Source organism: Sinocyclocheilus anshuiensis, unplaced genomic scaffold (assembly GCF_001515605.1).
Source record: "Sinocyclocheilus anshuiensis isolate Anshui unplaced genomic scaffold, SAMN03320099.WGS_v1.1 scaffold472, whole genome shotgun sequence".
NCBI classification, from domain to species: domain Eukaryota; kingdom Metazoa; phylum Chordata; class Actinopteri; order Cypriniformes; family Cyprinidae; genus Sinocyclocheilus; species Sinocyclocheilus anshuiensis.
In genome coordinates, this window is record NW_015557102.1 from 1,577,979 (window position 1) to 1,594,305 (window position 16,327).

Genomic DNA, 16,327 nt, shown 5'->3' on the forward strand with positions numbered 1-16,327 from the left:
GAACTAAATCAGACACAGGATTGGATAACTTAATATAATTGCGTGACCTTTCATTATTTGATTTTACATTCGACTTTCCTTTAAATTAAATATGGGCACAGTCTAATCAAAGTCGCATTTAAATGTTATCAGCGAGGCTGGAGACGGGACAGAACCAGAACGCTCGTTTGCAGTGTAACGGGACACTCAGATGAGCTGTGTGACGCCACAGGAAACCCGTTACACACTCCTTTGCTGCTTCAGGGGCCTCAACTCATCACCGAGCACATCTCCCAGTACACACTACACACTACGTACTGCCGCAGCGGAGAACAAGACCGAGCTAACGAGGTAAGAGCGAGAATTTATTCAGCTATGTCAACATGTTGATGTATTCTTCTTACGACGCGTATCTTGGTTTCTAAACTCACTGCGCACTTAAGTAAACTTTACTAAGCATCCTGCTGGGTCATATTGCTCAGAACTGAAATAGAAAACTTATTTCAGTTCATTTTCCTTTCTCAAATAATTAAATTCTGTTAATTGCTGTTAGCGTGGTGAGTCACTCTAAATTTGATGATTTATTAATTTTGCTTGTTATTCAAGAACCTTTAAAACGTGAAAGGTTCCTGTACCAACTTAGACTAAATCACTTTTTGTAGTAAAGACTGACAGTTATTGATCTCAGTTTGACTGAAGTGTTTTAGTACATTCATCAGTGTTCAGAATGATTACATTTGCAATAACATTACACAAAAATAAAATGGTGAGTTTACATTACAATATTCTAAACAGTAGTGATAAACTGATATTATTGCTTAATATGCCAATATTTGGCCATTTTAAGGTTATTAGCATTAACTGTAACCAACTTTCCAAGTGAAGTGGTTGTTCTGCCTAGTGTCACTACAACAGACTTGTCACTGCACATTTTCTTTCTTTCTTTCTTTCTTTCTTTCTTTCTTTCTTTTTTTAAACTATCATTAGTTTAAATATTGTGGAAAATATGTGTTTATTTACATATGGCAATAATTTGCTGCCATTAAATTATAATTGCCGGTATTACAGTCCTGGTGACACCCTAGATGCCACTAAAAAAGAAAAACCCTTATCAGTTGACCACTATTTAACAGTGATGTCTTTTAGTTGAACATTGAGGTTTGTAGCTGTGTTCTGGATAATTAATCTCTTGAACACTTAACACATTAAATAGTTTTAAAGAAGACGTGTTTTAGGAAAAGTCATGAAAGTCATTTAGATGGTTTGGAGGGTTCTGATCAATCATATTATTTTGACTTGTATTAAAACTTGACATAGAGTACAACCGTTACTTAAATATAAATGTTGTCTGCATACAGATTTCACATTACATTTTAAGGACTTGCATTTGTTATTATTGTGTTAATATGAAATGCATACACACAAGCAAAACCTTTAAAAAAAAAAAAGGCGTGAGATTTCAGCTTTTGAAATTTCTTTAAAAATGACAGAATGATTTCAGTTGAACAGTCTAACAGTTATCTCTGTGAGTTTGCACATTATTTCCGCTGAATACAACTTTATGCTGTGTCACTTTAAGATAAATCCTTATGAGTGAGTGGAAAAATTTGGTGTTATATCCATGGGTGTTTCCTAAACGGACATGAGTTAAACTAACTGTCAGTGGGCTTCCTGATTTAAGATCTGGAGAGTGGCTTTTTACGACCAGGCCCAGTAGAGAGAGAGTGACAGGAGAGAAAGGGAGGGAGGGAATAGGTGGGAGGGTTTGGGTTTGAGAGAGAGAGAGAGAGAGGGGTCTCTGGGAAAGTCACATCTATAAACCACTCCTTTAACTTCACAGGAAGGGCAAAAAGTTATCATGTTTTAGCCCTCTGTTTTTCCACTAAATGCTGGGGTCATCCAGTCATCAAAAATGTCTAGGAAAACACTTTATTTTCACATTCCTATTAAAGTGACATTTTAAACAAAATATTTCACAAAAAGATGTTTGCTTTCAATGAAAAACAGATAAACAGTACAGCTCAAAATTCTTTCTTTTTGTTTAGTTGTCAAACTTAATAGAAAGTTTATAACAGTTTATGAGGTTACTCTGCTTGGACACCAACTGGTCAATTTGAGGAGAATATACATTTTAATCAGTTGGTAATAAAAATGGCTAAAATGGCTCAGAAAAGGTGAAGTTAAAAGGAAGCTCTAGAATGAAGCTCATCATTTGTTTGCAGGTGCCAAATGCTTCGATATTTTGTTTATTAATCCATGTATAATCAATGTACAATTCATGACATTGTAGTTTAATTCAGTGGGTGCCCAAATTTATTTAGTTATTTATTTATTTATTATGATATCAGAAGGTGGCTTCCATACCTCCATGTATAATCAATGTACAATTCATGCCATTGTAGTTTAATTCAGTGGGTGCCCAAATTTATTTATTTATTTATTTATTATGATATCAGAAGGTGGCTTCCATACCTACCTACTCTATCCTTATTAACCATCTTTTTTCTCTTAAATATTCTGCATCATCTGATCTGTAATATCTGAAATGACCAAACGAATTAGAGAAATTAAAAAAGAAAATTATATTTTATGTGTAAGTCCCTGTTACCAAACAGAACATGCATGTGCCTGATGTGCCTAATGCACTCATTCCTTCTCATGTAATTCAGTTTCATGTTTTTAAATCAGATAGAGCAATCTGTACTCTATATGTAATACATTTATCATTATTTATGAAGCATAATACTGGTATTATTACAGTAGTACAAGATAAAAAATCGTATTCAGAAATGTCTTCAAAAGTTGCGATTATTGCCATTTTGCATTGAGAAATATTTCCTATCCAAATGGAAGTTATAAAAAACCCACACGTTCGCTAATTCACTTTGTCTGGACTTCTGGGAAGCATGTTCATTTTTGAGACTAAAGACAAATCCAAATGGATAATTTTCCACATATGAGTCTAGTCATGTGGTTTCGGGTCCCCATCCAAGCAGGAAATGTTTGGAGGCTGAACAAAAGAATCACATGACGTTTCAGCCCCTTGGCCATGGCCATACCGACAGGTATTAATTTAAAAAGGAAATAACAACAGAATCAAGGCAGATATTAAAGATGTTTTGGAATGCTCTGATAGTTCCACATGAAACACCATAAAAAGAATAAACCGGGGTTGTGTATAATCAAACTGTAGTCCAGGATGTCATAAAACATTAGCATGTAAAAATAGTGAATACTTTTTTTGCGAGCAACTTTTTTGTGGCTAAAACAGATCTTCCTATGCTTTGAAACTGATTTATGATGTTATCTATCAAGTGAGCCAAAACAGCCACGGTGAACCGTGTAATGCATGTTTAATGATGCCTTCTTGCCTTTTGTGGCGATTATCGGTGCCCTGATGGACTGAACTTTCACGTAAAGCAGGCTTTGATTCTACCCTCTTTTCCAACTTAACAACAGCGCTGTTACCACACTCCTGGGAGCGACAATAGGTCGACAGTTCACCTGGCTCCAACGGCTTGTTTTCTTGGAACTGGGAATTTACTGTCAGCTTGACAAAAATAACTATTAGAAATCCTTTAGGGAAATCCCTAATTTCATGTTTTCATTGTAGCTAACCTACACTCTTTGTTTAGCTTAACAATTAACCTAAATCTATTAGCAAAGTGTCTGGTCATCGCTCAGTACTTTTGATGTCAAACAGATTACTCTGTTTGCTTTCAGCGGAAGCATTCGGATCATTTGGATACACGAAAGCCAAACACCGGAACCATGTTTGGATGCTGGATTACCTCATTTCTCTTTCTGTCGGCAACCTCTGAGGTATTTGTTTGTCATAATTTTATACAAAAGTTATACACAGATTTATATCATTTTATTGGGTTAACTTGCTAGCTATTATTAACTCAAGTGTAACAAAACAAACTGATCCATGAAAAGTTTTTAAGTTCTCAACAAACAAACAGTCATTTGAGTGTGCATCTGCAACTATTATGCAATTCAAAGGTCCTGGACAGACAAACAAAGATTTGTTTTCTAAGGTTTATGTATCTGCCATTTTTGACATTCATCATCTAATGTCATTGTTGATCTCTCTTTTGTTTTTCATATTTGTGAATAGTTTTTTGTGGTGGTCCTCTCAGAGAACAAAACTGGAGGTACGGCACAAAAGAAAGGCCATGAAATGGGCTTCACTCGTCACAATATTTTGACCGCCCAGTTTGAATGTTACCAGAAGATTATGAAAGACACTAATCACAACAGAACAGGTGAGAGAGGTTCATATTTCACTTGACTCTTGAGTAATAGCTATAAACTACAACTCAGTCAGTCTTTAACTTGGATGGTCTTAAGAATATTAGGGGGTATGGACCGAATCGGATGATGTTTTGTCACATCATCCTGGAACTTACAGGAAGGCTCTTATGTGAACAGATGATTAATTGGAAACATTCCATTGGGTGTTTCCTACAACATGCATTTGTTCATCTACAGAAGCTCAACATCAGCTGTATGGCCTCTGAATTAAGATTCATTGCTGTCTACGAGACGCAAGTTATAATTGAAGGACGGTGATTAAAGCTTGACAAGGGGAGGCGGATGTTCTGTAACAGCTGTTAAAAGCTGTTTGGCAAAGATGCCCAAAACTGAGGATCCATTTGCAACTCAATAGTATGATAAAACATTTATAGAGTGCAACAGTGTCCACCCACATTTTCTGGACATGGTTTTCATTCATTTTTCCCATAGGGATTAAAAAAAAAAAGTCTTCATGAAAGAGCCACAAACCAATGCGGCTAGCTACAAGGTGAATTACAGCATTACAGACTTTGAATGAAGCAAAAAATGATTTGAAAAAAGACAAAGGTTCAAGACTTTGAAACTTTAATGACTTTAATGAGGTGAAGAACTACAATCACATTGCGTGTGTGTGTGTGTGTGTGTGTGTGTGTGTGTGTGTGCGTGTGCATAAAAAATATAGTTTACATTTATTGCAAAATATGCATATATTTACAAATATTTAAGTAGTTGAGAGTGTGTTGTTACATGGGAGTGGGTGTTTTCTGCTGAGAACTTTTGGTGTGATTTGCTCACCACGACTCTCTTGGTGGAATTTTCTTTACAGTAGCATGGGTAATGTAGTTTACACCAGGAAATATCACTGTTAAACATGATTCTTTGAAATATAGGTTGAAATAATGCAAACTGATGGCTTCAATAAACGCATATTCCATTGACAACCTCAAAGATCACAGTAAAGTATATCTGTCTTTAAGGGTCAAGTTATTGTTAAAAATAACTTTACCTGTGGCGAAAATGAATGGAATATTTACCTCCGGAATCCAACTGCTGCACTCTATATGCAGATTTATTGTTATTATTGATAAAAGATCTTTACTGTCTTTACAGCAGTCTTGTCTGAGAAGCCGATTGCCAAATGTAGACACAAAATACTAAGACCTGTTTTACATGCATGGTTTAAGAAAGACCAAGACTACAAGTTCCAAGTTTTTATGTTATTAATAACTGCAAATAACTCTATTGCAGATGGCTCTATGTGTAAACGGACCTGGGATGGATGGATGTGCTGGGAAGATTTGGAAGCAGGAGTCACTTCAGCTCAGCACTGTCCAGGCTACTTTAATGATTTTGACACCTCAGGTGAGTCGCATGTTAGATTTTCTCTCTTTTTTTGCCCGTTGAATGAAGGTTACTTAATACTTTATATAAAAGCCTGACTAATCCAAATTGTGTTTTATCAGAAATGGCAACGAAGATTTGTGCTGATTCGGGCCACTGGTTCGTTCACCCAGAGAGTAACAGAACATGGACAAATTACACGGGCTGTAAGCATAAATCTAATGATCACAAAAGGGTGAGCTCTAATTTAGGACTACAGTGGTCCATTCTATCTTCAAAATTCACACACTTTGCTTCACATAACTTTTGCTTTTGTTCATATGGTAAGTCTTGTATATCTATCCTCTTCTTTTCAGACAGCACTTAATCTCTACTACTTGGCTTTGATTGGTCATGGATTGTCGCTGATATCTTTGTTTACTTCTCTGGGGATATTTTTCTATTTTAAGTAAGTAATGTGGAAAAAACCTTGTCGCCATATCATATAAACGTACCTCCCTTTCCACCCAGTCTAATATAGTTTGCTGTTTTCTTCCACTCAGGAGCTTAAGTTGTCAAAGGATAACTCTGCACAAGAATCTGTTCTTCTCTTTTGTGCTTAACTCGGTTATAACCATCATCTTTTTCACTTGTGTTGCAAACAACCAAGAAGTAACACAAGCCAACACAGTAAGTGTACAAAAAGAATAGTGGGCTCTCATGTCACGCACAATATGACCAGGAATGCGTATTAAGAAAGTGAACAGGGTCATTTTGATTTGACATTGATGTTTTTTTCTCCAAGGTGAGCTGTAAAGTGTCCGTGTTCATCCACCATTATCTCCTGGGCTGTAACTACTTCTGGATGTTGTGTGAGGGAATCTACCTGCACACACTCATTGTGGTGGCAGTGTTTGCTGAGAAACAGCACCTAATGTGGTATTACCTCCTAGGATGGGGTACGTTTTTAAAATTGCCACGCTAAAATGCACCAAAATAAAGCGGCTCTCTGTTTTCTGCTCACATTTAATGATTTTATTCTTTTTTGCTTTTGTTCATATGGTAAGTTTTGTATATCTATCCTCTTCTTTTCAGACAGCACTTAATCTCTACTACTTGGCTTTAATTGGTCATGGATTGTCGCTGATATCTTTGTTTACTTCTCTGGGGATATTTTTCTATTTTAAGTAAGTAATGTGGAAAAAACCTTGTCGCCATATCATATAAACGTACCTCCCTTTCCACCCAGTCTAATATAGTTTGCTGTTTTCTTCCACTCAGGAGCTTAAGTTGTCAAAGGATAACTCTGCACAAGAATCTGTTCTTCTCTTTTGTGCTTAACTCGGTTATAACCATCATCTTTTTCACTTGTGTTGCAAACAACCAAGAAGTAACACAAGCCAACACAGTAAGTGTACAAAAAGAATAGTGGGCTCTCATGTCACGCACAATATGACCAGGAATGCGTATTAAGAAAGTGAACAGGGTCATTTTGATTTGACATTGATGTTTTTTTCTCCAAGGTGAGCTGTAAAGTGTCCGTGTTCATCCACCATTATCTCCTGGGCTGTAACTACTTCTGGATGTTGTGTGAGGGAATCTACCTGCACACACTCATTGTGGTGGCAGTGTTTGCTGAGAAACAGCACCTAATGTGGTATTACCTCCTAGGATGGGGTACGTTTTTAAAATTGCCACGCTAAAATGCACCAAAATAAAGCGGCTCTCTGTTTTCTGCTCACATTTAATGATTTTATTCTTTTCAAATGTTTCCCAGGCTTCCCGTTAATACCTGCATTCATCCATGCAATATCCCGAAGTTATTACTACAATGACAAGTGAGTTAAATCGAATAGGAATTTAAGAATTCTGATCCTACTTAATGATTCTGGTTCTATAATGATTCCAGTAAAAACATTTTTTGAGGAAGCATCCCTCCTCCTCGTTAGTGGTCATAGTTATATACTGAGCAACAGTACTGTTTTTATATTACTGTTGAAAAATGCTTATTTTTACAGTTTTAACCATATTATTTTGAGAGCATATTTTAATGTTATATATTAATGTTGAATGTTACATTTACAGTGTGTATATATACACTACCAAAAATTTCTCTTAAGGGCTGCATGTATTTGGTGAAAACAGTAAAAACTAATATTGTGAAATATTATTACAATTTAAAATAACGGTTTTCTATTTAAATATTTAAAAATGTAAAAATGATGGCAAAGCCGAATTTTCAGCAACCATTAATTCAGTCTTTTTAATATGCTGATTTAATGCTCAAGATGTATTATTATTAATGTTGAAAACAGTTGTACTGTTTAATATTTTACTGTGATACACTACCATTCAAAGGTCTTCGGTAATTAAATGGATATTTAAATTCATATTTAAAAAAGAGAAATACATTTTTTTCATCAAAGAAGCATTTAAATTGATCAAAAGTGACAGAAAATACTTTTATAACGTTATTATAAATGTTGTTCGTTTGAAATAAAAAAACTCTTTTCAACATTGATAATGACTGTTTTTACTGTATTTTTTAATAAATAAATGTTGTGAGCATTAGAGATTTCTTTCATTCAACATTAAAAATTATTAATTATTCCAAACTTTTTACCTTTAATGTATATATATATATATATATATATATTTTTTTTTTGCCAATTTCTTATGCTGTAGATTGTAGCTAATAAACACTGTTAGAGCATTGTAGTACCATGGAACCAATTTTAAAAACTGAATTAGTTCTCAATTTTGAATTCAATGTCAAAAAATGTACGTTCAGTTCATCCCGGTTTCTGTCAGGACACAGGAATACAGTGACCAAGCAGAGTCTGAACATCTTGTGAAATCATAGCAGTGATGTCACTGAACAGTTAACAAAGTGTTCATGCGTTCATTGGTTCTGCTTTCCGTAAATCTGAACTTTTCTTACGCTTTTGTCCACAGCTGTTGGATAAGCTCGAACACTTCTCTGCTCTACATTATTCATGGTCCCATCTGTGCAGCCCTTTTGGTAAGCCTGTTTTTCTTTTTCTAGTCTTATTGCCTTTCACTATTTCATTTTCTCACACTTTATCTCTCTTGGTTATCTTCTACCCACCCTTGGAAATGTATATGTATCTGCATGATCTTGATTTCAAAAAATCACCTTAAGCTCTGGCAGTTTTAATCAAAGTGCCGGGTTCTCTTTGTTGTTTGTGTTGAGGTCAGTTCTGATTAGGAATGAATTTCAATGCAGCCCATAAAAGCATGTAATGAACACATGCCCAGTATCAAATGAATCTTGGACTGACTTCTGCAGTGCTTCAATTGCCAGTTTAAAGCTGATTTTGTGTCATTATACAAAGTTATTGCTGTTTACAAGAATATTTATACTTTCAGAATTGGTTGATGACAAATATCCAACCAATACTCACAGGAAACCGTTTTACAGTAACCGTTTTACGAGGTGGCGATTTCATTTGTATGATGTGAATCATACAAAAATGTAGGATTTTTAGAAAAAAAGTAAGCATTAGGATCCACCCCTGCTGGGATGAAAGCAGATTGTACGAAAACGTATGGATAAAATCATACAAATTAATATTAATTAGCCAAAAGTCGCTAAAAAATATATAAAATAGTGAAAAATGGCCATGAGACTATGTTGGAATGTCACAATCTCAATATAATAACCGATTCTTAAACTATTTGGTCCACCACCAGTCTTGAATATATGGTTGTATCCGTGGCTGTTTATATGACAATTTACAGGTATTTTGATAGCGTTGTATATCTGAATATGTCTTTCCAGGTAACATAACATAATCCAAACTTTAGAATTGACCTTTTAATCCATATTTGAATGTACAGTGGGGTTCAAAAGTCACTTTTTATTAAAACCTGAAAATAAAAAGAATGTTTAACATTTCGAAAAATGTAAAAAGAAAGTCAATATGTGACATAGTGTGTCTTTACTAGTTTTGGTTTAGAAGTAATGTAGTGCATTCCTTTCTTTCTTTCTTTCTTTCTTTCTTTCTTTCTTTCTTTCTCTGTCTGTATAGTTGATTTTTTTTCTCTGCTTGGTTTCCACAGGTTAACCTCTTCTTCCTTTTAAACATTGTGAGAGTGTTGATCACTAAGCTGAAGGTGACCCACCAGGCAGAATCCAGTCTGTACATGAGGGCCGTCAGGGCCACCTTAATTCTGGAAATACACACACATACAGTATATATATTTGAAATATTTACATGTATATATATTTATATTATATATTTTATATTATATATAAATATATTTAATATATAAACATAACATATTTTTCTTAAATATATACATGAATGTGTGTGTATTATATATACATAATAAATATACACAATACACACACATATTATGTTAAAAACAACTTATTTCGGATGCGATTAATCGCGATTAATCATTTGACGGCACTAGTTTAAATATTTTCTAAATAAACTAATATGAAATAAACTTATGTGCTGTATTATGTTAGTCAACACATCCAAATTTGTGTTAGGAAATAGCAGTGCTGGAAAGGTTACTTTGAAAATGTAATAGCTTACAGGTCCAGTCTGTACATGAGGGCCGTCAGGGCCACCTTAATTCTGGTACCTCTGCTGGGCATTCAGTACATACTGCTGCCCTACAAACCCGACGGACGGCTCGCCGCCGAGATATTTATACACACGATGAACATACTTATTCATTACCAGGTAAGTGCTGTTGACAACAGGAAAAGAATCAATTTATTAAAAAAATAAAAATGACAATAAATAAATCAACTTGGACTATAAATATACATATTTGAAACTTTAATTAATTAATGTTTAAATTAGTGCTGTCAAATGATTAATCGCATCCAAAATAAAAGAACTAAAACTATAATTTTGGATGCGATTAATCATCTGACAGCACTAGTATATACATGTAAATATTTTCAAAATATATACTGTATGATAAATAATAATATATATTATGTGTATATAATATAATAAATAAATATATAATACAATAAATATACACAGTACACATACATATATTACGTAAACAAAACCTTTATTTTGGATGCGATTAATCGTGATTAATCGTTTGACAGCACTAGTTTAAATATGTAGTTAAATGTAACAATAAAATAAGTTATTAAAACCTCATTTTTATATGCATCTTGCATTAAATTGCATAGATCAAAGACCTACTTTATCAGCATTAAATTAAACCAATGGCATTTTTGTAATCACTTGGCGAATGAAAAAAGAAATACAATTTGTAAATTTTTTATAAAAAAATCTATATTTAATACATTTGAATTATAATAAAAAAATATTTAAACATTGCAAATGATGTATTAATGATATATTATTTATTGTTAGATTTAACGAAATTTTAAATAATGAATTAAACACTTTTTCTCTCAGTTAAGTCTATTAAACCTAATTTAAATCTTTAAATCATGATTAATCACATCCAAAATATATAAATACACACACATATATGTATATATTTATTAAATATTTACATGTATATATGTATTCACAATTAGATATGGTTTATATTATATATAAATATAAATATATATTACATATATTTCTTAAATATACACAGGTATGTCTGTGTATTTATATATATACATATAAATATACACAGTACTCACACAAATATTATGTAAACACAAACTTTTATTTTGAATGCGATTAATCACGATTAATCGATTTGACAGCACTCATTTAAATCTATTGTCTACATTTTTTGTTAATGTGAAAAGTGATTTATTTATATATATATATATTTTAATTAACCTAGTAATAATTGTTTTCTTTTTCATTTTATATTTTAATGGCACTCACACTCCTCCATACACATTGGTTTACACTAGAAAAAAAAACAGTAACGTTGAAGCTTATAAAATAATCCTTTTTTTTTTACGCAGGGCCTTTTGGTTGCCACTATATTTTGCTTTTTCAATAGCGAGGTAAGCAATTTCAATGCATTCATAATTGTTAATGTTTTCCTTGCGTGTAGATCAAAACATAAATATATTTGTCATTATACTTACTATCTGTCTGTATTCTGTTTGTTTAGGTGCAAGGTGTATTACGAAGGCACTGGAACCAGTACCGCATACAGTTCGGCAGCACATTTGCGAACACTGAGGCCCTGCGTTCTGCATCCTACACAGCCTCCTCCATGACGGAGGTCCATCGATGTTACAGCATCGACAGCCACATGGAGACTCTGAACGGAAAGAGTTTTCACAATCTGGAGACCACCATTCTCCGATCAGACAACCTGTACATGTGAGAGACTCTAACTCTTTGACCTTTGGGAGAACAGCCTCATGGAGAGGACCACTGACTGAGATGTGTGTGAGAAGAGGCCTACTGGACATACATCTGGTTACTTTGGACTACAGACACCCAGAAGCCTTTCCTGTTCCGTAGAGGCCTTAGTTATCTTATGTTTATGGATGGGAACTGGAGAAAATACTGTATTTTATATGGAATATTAAAGTCACATGAACCTTTTCCATGATGATCCAGTGGAACACTTTGGAGAACATCACAAATAGTCAGTCTTTCAGATTTCTTTATTGAAATGGAGTTGTTCAATGGGTGAAACTATGAACTTAGGATCACACCCTAATGAAGCTTTTTCTTTATGGCACTGTGTTGTTTTAGTGAAGGTTGAGCCACACTGATGCATTGGATGATGGATTCCACATCTATGGATCTATGGAATATTCTGGCTCAAAGAACCTGTAGTAGAAGAAAGGAATAAACAATTAAAGAGACGAAATCACTATGATGTGATTTCAGAAGATACTGATAACCTTGTCCTGCTCTTTTTGTTCATCCTGAACTTCATCTAGTTATCAGTTATGTGATTAATTTGTGACCCTGGACCACAAAACCAGTCTTAAGTAGCAATAGCCAAAAGTACATTGTATGGGTCAAAATGATCGATTTTTCTTTTATGCCAAAAATCATTAAAGTAAAGATCATGTTCCATGAAGATATTTTGTAAATTTCCTACCGTAAATACATCAAAACTTCATTTTTGATTAGTAATATGCACTGCTAAGGATTTTATTTGGACAACTTTAAAGGCGATTTTCTCAATATTTAGATTTTTTTGCACCCTCAGATTCCAGATTTTCAAATAGTTGTATCTCGGCCAAATATTGTCCTATATCCTAACAAACATACATCAATGGAAAGCTTATTTATTCAGCTTTCAGATGATGTATAAATCTCAATTTCAAAAATTGACACTTAAGACTGGTTTTGTTTTTGTGAAATTTTTATCCACATACAGGGCAATATTGACAATATATTCTATATATGCTAAATGTTTTATTGTCTCTTAGGAGTACTGAGTTTTTATATATACGTGTATATATATACTTTGATTAAAGAAACCAAAACAGAACAGAGTTACTGTCATCAGAAACAAGAGTCACTGTCAACATACATTTCCCTGCTAAAAGACTAGCAGATCATGGATCAATTAAATGAACCAGTCTGGACTAGCATGTAAATTCTTACTGGTCTTTTCAGCAGGGTTATCTTATTTACTTTTGATTCATCGAAATGTCTATCTTAAACTAATTTATCTGTAGTGCATATGAATCTCAGTATAAGTGAGTCTTGTTCAAAGGCAAGTTACATTAGCACATGTGTTTGGAGACAGTTTTTGGAGATCTACAGATCTACAAACAGAGATGAGGTCTCAATCTGTGTCTCTATGTCTGGAACATACAGATGCGTTTGCCGTTTTTTTCACTGTTGTGTTTCTTAAAACATTTTATGTGCACATGCTGGATAAATAAACATTCATATTTTGAGATGTAAATGCATTTCTATGTTTGTATCTTATGCATGTTTTCATTTGTATAAAGAAATTAATATGCATGTTTTCATTTGTATAAAGAAATGAATGTCTTTATTGGAATCAATCTTTCCATGAAGAACTTTTAACCTCCATAATGAACATTGAACATTCATGGAAGCTTTCCATTGCACAAAATGATATTTATAGTGGAAAATGTTTCTTTAGATTATTAAAATATTCTTCACAGTTAGAAAAACATGCTCCTTTTAAAGGTATAGCTTGCACAGATATCAAAATTCTCTCATTGTTTACTCACCCTCAAGTCGTTTTTAAACCTTGCTTCGTATATGTAATATGTATACGTATATGTAACAAACCCGTATGAGTTTCTTTCTTCTGTTGAACACAAAAGAAGATATTTCAAAGAATGTGGGTATAAGCAGACGAAACAGTTGGCCACAGCTACTGATGTTTTTTGTTTTCAACAGAAGAAAGAAACACCTACAAGTTTGGGGTGAGTAAATGGTGAACTATCCCTTTAAGAACAGTTCATGGTAAGGTTCTTTAGGGAACTCAAAATGGTTCTTTGAAATAACTGTGAAAACACTATTTTTAAGATTGATTATTGGAATCTAATGTTTTACCTTTAAAAGCTGAAATTACCTATTAGTCATGACACCTGATACAATTCAGACATACCACCAATTAATTTAGAAAAAAACTGACTTCTTTGCGCACGGTTTGGAAAAATATGTTGAAAATATTGTCACTGTATGTTTTTCTGATGGAAGTATAAGCATTTCAAGAGCAAATACAAGTTTAAACATCTTGAAATTATTTGAAAAAAGTGAACAAGACCAGCATGAATGTTCACATGTTGCTGTAGTCAGATGCTATAACTGCAGAGATTTAGTCTCAAATTATTTCCTGTTTATCTGTCAATTAGCTCTGTTCCTGTTTATTCTCCAACTTCCAAAATAAACAACTCATTTACATAAGAGTCTATTCTTTGTGATAAAGCTGCATGTTAGTCGTAAGGAACATATGCATTCAATGTCACTGCAAACGTGATCGAGATATTATTAAAGTAACAAAGATGGCGGCTGTGCTCCTGCAGTGAGCACATTTCCCATTGGAATACTGATGTTTTTAAATGTGTTCTGTTAAAGGCAGCAGATTACTAAAGATACTGTTGGAGGTCACTTCACAAAGGGATATGTGAGTGCTCCAACAGGATGTGTAACTTCCTCACTAATACACACATACATGCATGCACACACACACACACACTGTGGAAAAAAAGTTGCAGAAGTAAACAGTGTACAGCTGACATGTGTCTCTGCCTCTGGGAAAAGCACAGGAAGAAGCCTCGGATTTGGTGCTGCCACACACTATGGGGTCTCACTTTCTCTCTAAATGTGTGTGTGTCAAACACACGTTATTATGTAAAATCTGCAGTTATCAACGTTCGCAGAGATTGATGTTCTGTGATTGTTTGCATTGGTTCCATATGTGGTGTAGGGGCCCAGAGGGACAAACCCTCCCTTGTCATCAGCTCTACTCTCAGCAGATTAATTGCACGCACAAGGACCTGCAGCAAATGCAGGCAATTGGCCTCAAGCTATTTTTCAACCCTCAAAAAATAGTTAATATATATTTTTGACATGTAAATGAATCATTTTAAATGAATTGTTGAGGGCACAGATCAAAGATAATCTTTAAAACTATGATAGAAATGGCTTTTCTTTGTTTGACCTACTGAAAAAAAAACCCTGCTTAAAATATCCTGAGCTGGTTTTCTGGTTTAAAAAGGTCTCACAGCCTGGCAAAGCTGGCCTTAGCTGCTCTAGCTGGTCTCTGAACCTGGTTTAGTTTTGTGGCAAACTCATCTCTCAGCTTGACCCAAATAAAGAATGCAAGTCACACCTCTGTTTGTCTATTTGCACTGGCTACCAATAGCTGCTCGCATAAAAGTCAAGGCATTAATGTTTGCCTACAAAACCACCACTGGCTCTGCACCGCTTTACCTAAATTCATTACTTCAGACTTATATGCCCTCTAGAAGCTTGCGTTCTGCAAGTGAACGTCGCTTTATTGTGCCATCCCAAAGAGGCACAAAATCACTCTCACAGACTTTTACATTAAATGTTCCCTCCTGGTGGAATGACCTGCCCAAATCAATCCGAGCAGCTTCATCTTCAAGAATCGGCTAAAAACACATCTCTTCCATCTTTATTTGACCCTGTAACTCTAGCACTCTCTATTCTAATACTATTCTTAAAAAAAAACGCAAGTTTTTATTTACGTTTTTGTATTCTATCTATTTGTTTTCTTTTTATTTATTATACAATTAACAAAAGCAAAAAGGCCTCTAACACTAGCTTGCTTTATTTTTTTTCTATTCTATCTGTTTTCTTTTTATTTATTATACCATTTAAAAAAAAAACTTGCTACCTGTACTGTGTTAAGCTAACTGAGACTTGTTATAGCACTTGCATATCATTGCTCTTTTGTTGATTCTGATTGCTTCCATTGTCCTCATTTATAAGTCCCTTTGGATAAAAGCGTCTGCTAAATGACTAAATGTAAATGTAAAAGTGCTTAGGGTGTCCATTCGCATCTGTAGAGTGATATATACAAAGTTCTGACATGAAACTCTAGATGGCGCAGTCCGATAGATCTAACTCAATATGACATAATAACATCATGATCACATATCACAGCTGTTTGGTTCTCTCCTGTATTGGTAGCCAATGAGCTCGCTGCTCAACATTCATAAATACTTGGCTAGTGTTTGCTGTAGCAGTAGCAGCGCACTTCAGAAACCCTCCACCTTCCCCAGCTCCACCTGTATAGATCTGCTACGAGGTGATTCATGTATGCTATATGGGGGTTA

At 34.3% G+C, this 16,327-nt stretch overlaps 1 protein-coding gene across 1 annotated transcript; it reads left to right on the forward strand.

Annotated features, from left to right (window-relative positions):
* The first annotated feature begins 265 nt into the window (after nt 1–265).
* Nucleotides 266–12,544, forward strand: calcrlb (calcitonin receptor-like b). Its single transcript, XM_016472488.1, has 14 exons — nt 266–330; nt 3,703–3,801; nt 4,100–4,247; nt 5,527–5,640; nt 5,742–5,854; nt 5,976–6,067; nt 6,162–6,288; nt 6,404–6,557; nt 7,376–7,436; nt 8,554–8,620; nt 9,682–9,765; nt 10,182–10,316; nt 11,531–11,572; nt 11,683–12,544. Exons 2-14 carry the CDS (start codon nt 3,751–3,753, stop codon nt 11,899–11,901), a joined length of 1,407 nt encoding a protein of 468 aa, XP_016327974.1. The 5' UTR covers nt 266–330; nt 3,703–3,750; the 3' UTR covers nt 11,902–12,544.
* The last annotated feature ends 3,783 nt before the right edge of the window (nt 12,545–16,327 follow it).

Bases quoted from the DNA above. Each gene is read 5' to 3' on its own strand.
- calcrlb (XM_016472488.1), top strand. From the start codon at position 3,751: ATGTTTGGATGCTGGATTACCTCATTTCTCTTTCTGTCGGCAACCTCT. The intron at 5,855-5,975 runs GTGAGCTCTAAT...TCTTCTTTTCAG, and splicing joins AATCTAATGATCACAAAAGG to ACAGCACTTAATCTCTACTA. The intron at 6,289-6,403 runs GTAAGTGTACAA...TTTTTCTCCAAG, and splicing joins AAGTAACACAAGCCAACACA to GTGAGCTGTAAAGTGTCCGT.